We start from the raw sequence: 6,823 nt of genomic DNA, 5'->3' as shown, positions 1-6,823 counted from the left end.
TTGTTTTTGTTTAACCTTTTCTTCTGACTGATAATAAAATAGCTTTTAAAAGCTATTTTGTACATGCATATTAATATAGAATTAGACTTGATTGCAAGTCTGTCTGCCAGCATTCTTTTACATTTGAATGGATTCAGGTCACTGTGATATGTTCTCCCAAAGGGCACTACTCATATGTTCACATGGTTTGTGAAAAGCTAACTTCACTGTTAGAGTCCATACACAGAACACAGACTCACAGATCTTTCAAAAGAACAGTTGTCCCAATTTTACTGTAGAAACATCTTCCACGGTTCATCTCAGGACTTATTTTAATTTTTTTTATTTTCCTTCCACAAAAAAAAAAGACAATCAATTGCTATAATAAGGGTACTTCCAAAGTTAAGTTGTAAAGACCACCGATGAACTTATATATATATTTTATTATGTCAGGTGGAAGTGTCGACATTATGGATCACAGAAACAAGACCGGAGTGACGGAGTTTATTCTTCTAGGGTTTCAGAATGAGAAAGGAGTAGAAATTCTTCTTTTTTCTGCATTCCTACTCATGTACATGACATCTCTCATCGGCAACACCATGATCATCCTTTTGGTGTGTGGTGACTACCGTCTGCATTCACCCATGTATTTCTTTGTAGCCAATCTTTCCTTCCTTGAAGTCGCCATCACCTCCACAGTGGTGCCCAAGATGCTAGTGAACACATTTTCCATCACCAAGGCAATATCCTTCATGGGATGTCTCACACAGTCTTTCTTCTACTTCCTCTTGGGATCCACAGAATTCTTCATCCTGGTTGTCATGTCATTTGATCGATACGTTGCCATCTGCAACCCACTGAGGTATACCACCATCATGAACAAACAGACATGCGTATTGTTGCTTCTCGGATCCTATTTGGGTGCATTTTTATCAATTTTAGCATCATCAATTTTAACTGCTCCTCTGCCCTTTTGTGGGCCAAATATTATCAATCACTTCTTTTGCGATAGTGGCCCTGTGCTAAAGCTGGTCTGCGCAGATATCTCTCTGGCTGAGTTGGCTGATTTTATCTCCTCTGTTGTGTTGCTCTTAGGCTCCTTGTTCCTCACAGGAGTGTCTTACATGTACATTATTATTACTATCCTTAGAATCCCTTCTGTCCAGGGACGGCAGAAAGCTTTCTCTACTTGCATGTCACACATCACTGTTGTGACACTTTATTATGGAAGCTCCATCTTTATTTATGTCCGCCCAAAAAAGGGTGATGTGATGGATGTTAACAAATTTGCCACAGTGCTGAACACCATTGTAACACCAATGCTGAACCCTTTCATCTATAGTCTTCGAAATGAGAAAGTCAAAGAATCCCTGCGAGATGTTTTCAATAAATATGTAGGCATGTTAACAAATTTGAGATCTTTGAAATCTCAAAAATAATATTTACAACAAAGGTATCTTCATTTCTGGCAATAAAATTATTTTCTCACATAACTAAAAGTTAATATGCCTGCATAAGGAAAACATTTAGGAGGCAACATATCATTTTCTAATTTTTGTACAGGTTTACTTAACAGTAATTTAAAGAGATCTAAAAATATATACATGCATTCATAATACATACAAACGTAATGATAGGTAGACAGATATAAATGCATCAGTAATTATTATTATTCCCAGTTTTTTTGTGCCTCCAATGTTTTAAAAACAAAACTCTTGTACAATCTAGTGATTTTAATTCAAACAAAACCAGTATTAGGTGTGTCTGCTTTGGGTATGTTCTTAATTTCCTCCATTTTTCAAATATTAATTTATATTTCACATTTGATGCATATAAATTATTTTAGAATAAATATTAAACATGATCTGACTTCAACTTTGAAATATTGCATATAAATTATCCCTTTTAGTATTTAAATTTGAATTTTAATTGTGGAATGATCTACTCATGATTCCATGTCCTTAGCAGCTATACTTAACTTCCATGCCATAGAATATGAGGGTATATCTACCTGTGGCAAAGGAATTTATCAGAACTTACAAGCCTCTGCTAATTATGCAGACAACTGATAGGTATGTAGCAGAAATGTATCATAGTGGCTTATTAACACTAAATATTAAAACATTATTATATTAAAATATTAACATTAATATTAATTAATATTTTTTTCAGAATAGTAGGAAATTACTTCAGATAATGAACTTTGAACATAATTTTTTTCTAATAAGGAGTTCTATTAAGAAACAAATCCTAATAATGACCTTGTAATTGCAACATAACTTAGATTTCATTACGTTTTCACTATGTGAAAGGACAAATATCTTGATTAGATATAAGGAAGAAAAATAACTCTAAAGTAAGTACTTAGACTAACATAAACTATGATCCATCATTGTTGCTATGACTTATATATTTCACAGAAACTAAACTCTTTCAATAATGAGCAAATAATTTAAAAAGCATTCTGTGACATAAGAAGGTTTTTAAATACACAGATCATAGAGGTCCTCTTTTCACGTATAACTTATTTTCTGACCATTAAATATTCTGTAAATGTTCCAAGCATGGCCTTAGGCTGTGCTTACAGTAAACAGATATAAAAAGCTACAGTTTGTCAGTTATTCCTAGCTTCTTTCCAATCTGTCTTTTTTGATTCGTAGCTATTAACTTCTTATACCCTCCATCACTGACTTTAAAATTTTGACCTGTTTAGAAAAAAAAAATTATAATTGTGTTCATCTATTCTCAGTTAGTGCCCCCTTATGTCCTAGCAAAGCTTCTATAGTGTGCCTAGATGGAACAACGGGCCAGCAGGAAGTTAGAATTTTCAACCATACAATGCCATTGAAGTTATGATTATTTTACTTTATTGTCATGAGTAAAACCTAGAAATATAACTAGTGATTGTATGAAAAGGAGTATAACATTTCTAAAGAAAAACTATAAAAACATCTGGGTAATCACAAATGGTGACCAAAAAGACAGGCTCCTAGCAATAGATTACTTTTTTCCATCAAAAACCTCAGATAAGGCAGGCCGACTTCTTCCCATTCTCTGGATATTGCAGCTCCTGGGACCTCCCACACTAAATGGCTCTTTCATTTGAACAAGTATCAACTTCCCTCTTGCAATTGGATGGTGAATTTTATTTCGTAGAAGATTGAGTTTTTAGAAGAGGACTTTAATAGTGACTGTGTTATTCACTTGTGTTCCACTCCTGGCCAAATAAGTTTCAATTAAGTATGTTTCAGTAAGTGACAACTGAAGCACTATAATTTTATAATCAGTCATGTCCATTTGAATCTGTAAATATATCTCCTAATTATATACTTTGGCAGTACTCACATTGTATGTAACAATGCTCTGGGAGGAATTTACAAATGTCCAGAAGTGAATAAAAAGTCTACACATCTTGATTCATATGTTTCTATTTCCCCCAGTCAACTAAAACATAAGAAAGGAAAATAATTTATAGAACTGCTTCAAATTTTAGGATGAGTTCAATCATTTATCAACAAGATAACTTTTATGTCTAATATATTACGATTATTAGAAATATTGTATTCAAACTATTAATGTGAAGATGAAGCAAAGGAAGTTATGTGTTATTAAATGTTGCAAAACCAGTAAGAGCAAGAGCTTAATGGAATTCAGAGTTTTAGTCACTGGCATTGGTTTATATTCCTTTTATCTCACATGCCATGTTATTAATTATTCTACTTATGACATATGGAGTATATTTTGCTTTTTGAAAAACATTAGCAAAGCATTAAAATAGTAAAATGCAGAGGTGCTTGAGTGGCTCAGTTCTTTGAGCAACCAACTTCAGCTCAGGTCATGATCCCACAATTAGTGGGTTTGAGCCCTGCATCAAGGTCTGTGCTGACAAGGTCTGTGCAGACCTTGGAGCATGGAGTCTGCTTCAAATTCTGCGTCTCCCTCTCTCTCTCTGACCCTCCCCTGCTTGTGCTCTCGCTTTCAAAAATAAATAAATAAACCAAAAAGAAAAAAGAAAAATTAAAAAAAAGTAAAATGCAAATTATCAACATCAGTTTTTTTTTAAGTCATATTACTAAAGATCCTACAGATATTAAAAATATAATATGGAAGAACATGAAGACATTTATGTCAATAAAACCATAAATTAGGATAAAATGGAGGAAAAGTTAAGATCGTAGGGTAGTAAGTAATGGTTTTGTCTAAAAGAACTGTAGTGCACCAGGGGAAGGCAGACATTTTTGCAGAGAGGAGAAAGACAGAGAAAGAGAGAGAGCAGTGCATCAGGTTTGTCTGATAAGTTTGCCAAATAGGATCACTGGGAGTCTTTGCTGAGGGGGTTTCTCAAGTGTGGGGTTTTGAAACATAACCATTCCCTAGATAAAACTCTGGAGAGAGGTGCGGCCTGATAGTCAAACAATTCTGACACAGACAGGATAAGTCAGGGAGCTGTTGGAAACAAGATACACAGGAGGGGTGAATGATCATGTGTCTGTTAGAACACAAACTTCCCACTCCTGACACTGGAGAATGGGACAAAGCCATTTTCACCAGTAGTCCAACGCAGCTGGACCCCAGTGACCTAATAAGCACCACGAAATGGAAAATGGAGCCCTTGCACCAAGCTCTGCCCCCGTGTGCCCTCCAGGAACATCTCTACTAGGACAAGTTGACCTGAGAATCAGGGCAGCAGGCTCTGCCACCAGAAGACAGCACAAATCCCTTCCACAAGCTTAGTCTATTGACCATGGATTGCTGCAGTTTCAGCTCTAGCAGAAACTGGATCTAGCTTCATTTGTTTGTTTATTTTGTTGTTATTGCTCTGTTTCTGTTTAAGTTGTTCTTGTTGTTTTTATTTTGTTTCTTGAATACAGGAAATGCACAAATTTTGTTTTATCTTATTTTTATCTTATTGTATTATTATTTTTATAATTTTTAAGTTTTAATTTTTTCTCTATCTCTTTTCTCTTTTTTCTGTCTTTTAAAGTTTATTTATTTTAAGAGAAAGAGAGTGTTCAAGTGGAGGAGGAGCAGAGAGAGAGGGAGAGAGAGAGTCCCAAATAAGCTCCACAATGCCAGACTGAGGTCCCACAGACTGTGAGATCATGACCTGAAATGAGCTCAAGAGCTTAACATTTAACCAACTGAACCACCCAGGCACCCCTCACACCTAGGATCTAGCTTCCTTTACTTGATTTTCTAAATTAAAAAAAAATTATTATAATCATTATGGTTGTTTTTTTCTTCCTCCAAAATGACAAAATAGAGGAATTCACATCAAAAGAAAAAACAGGAAAAAATGAAAGCTAGGGATTTAACCAATGCAGATATAAGGTGTCTGAACTAGAATTTGTAGCAACAATTATGGAGACATTAGCTTGGCTTGATAAAAACATAGAAGACATGAGAAAATTCCTTTCTGCAGAGATGTAAGAACTAAAATCTAGTCAGGCTGAAAAAATATGCTATTACTGAGATGCAAATCCAGTTGGAAAGCATTTAAAACAAGGATGGATGAGTCAAAGGAGTAAATTAGTGACATTGAAGATACAATTATGGAAAACAATGAAGCTGAAAAGAATGGGATGAAAGGTCAGGGATTATAAAGGTAGATTTAGGGAATTCAGTGATTTATCATAGGAGACCCAGAAGATGAACAGAGAGAAAAAACAGCGGAAGGTTTATGTGAGCAAATTAAACCTGAAAACCTCCCTAATCTGGGGAAGGATGCAGTTATCAATATCCAAGAAATACAGAGAACTCCCATTAAATTCAACAAAAGCCACCCATTGCCAAGACATTTCATAGTCAAATTCACAAAATACACAGACAAGGAAAGAATCCTGAAAGCAGCAAGGGGAAAACCTTTTTAACCTGTAAAGGAGGATAGATAAGGTTTGCAGCACATCTGTCCACAGAAACTTGGCAGGCCACAAAGGAGTTGCAAGATATATTCAATTTGCTAAATGGAAAAAAAAAATGCAGCCAAGAATACTCTATCCTGCCAAGCTGTTGTTCAGAATAAAGACAAAGGCAAAGTTTCTCAAACACAAACTAAAGGAGTTTGTGACCACTAAAGCAGCATTCCAAGAAATTTTAAAAAAAATTAACGTTTATTTATTTTTGATATAGAGAGAGACAGTGTGAGCAGGGGAAGGACATAGAGAGAGGGAGACACAGAATCTGAAACAGGCTCCAGGCTCTGAGCTGGCAGTCAGCACAGAGCCCGACGCGGGGCTCGAACCCACGAACCGCGAGATCATGACCTGAGCCGAAGTCGGACGCTTAACTGACTGAGCCACCCAGACGCCCCAGCATTCCAAGAAATTTTAAGGAAAGTAAATAGAAGAGGGAAGAAGAGATGGAAGGAGGAACTAATTAATACCAAAAGTAACAAAGATTGGAAAGGACCAGAAAACATCACCAGAAACACTAACTCTACAGGTAAATCAATGGCACTAAACTCATATCTTTCAATAATCATACTGAGTATAAATGGACTAAATGCTCCAATCAAAAGATATAGGGTATCAAAGTGGATAAAAAACAAGATTCATCTATAGGCAGCCTACAAGAGTCATATTAGACCTAATGACACCTCCAGATTGAAAGTGATGGGATAGAGAACCATCTATCATCTGGAAAGAAAACCAGAGTAGCCATATATAAACCAAATTAAAAAAAAAAGACTGTAATAAGAGATGAAGAAGGGAATTATAGCATAATTAGGGGGTCTATCCATCAAGATAATCTAAAAATTGTAAATATTATGACCACAATTTGATAGCATCCAAATATATAAATCAATTAATAAGAACAAACTCATGGATAATAAGTAGGGAACATT

The 6,823-nt window shown here is 35.3% G+C and overlaps 1 protein-coding gene across 1 annotated transcript; it reads left to right on the top strand.

Moving 5' to 3' along the window:
- Positions 1-449: 449 nt before the first annotated feature.
- LOC144241385 (olfactory receptor 6M1-like) lies at positions 450-1,418 on the top strand. The gene has a single exon (XM_077775946.1). It carries the CDS (start codon positions 450-452, stop codon positions 1,416-1,418), a length of 969 nt encoding a protein of 322 aa, XP_077632072.1.
- The last annotated feature ends 5,405 nt before the right edge of the window (positions 1,419-6,823 follow it).

Source organism: Crocuta crocuta, unplaced genomic scaffold (assembly GCF_008692635.1).
Source record: "Crocuta crocuta isolate KB4526 unplaced genomic scaffold, BGI_CrCroc_1.0 scaffold520, whole genome shotgun sequence".
Lineage (NCBI taxonomy): Eukaryota > Metazoa > Chordata > Mammalia > Carnivora > Hyaenidae > Crocuta > Crocuta crocuta.
The sequence above is the reverse complement of the archived record's forward strand: the minus strand, read 5'-3'. Positions and strand labels throughout refer to the sequence as shown.

What these genes read in the sequence shown, in the direction of transcription:
- LOC144241385 (XM_077775946.1), top strand. Translation starts at nt 450, where the DNA reads ATGGATCACAGAAACAAGACCGGAGTGACGGAGTTTATTCTTCTAGGG.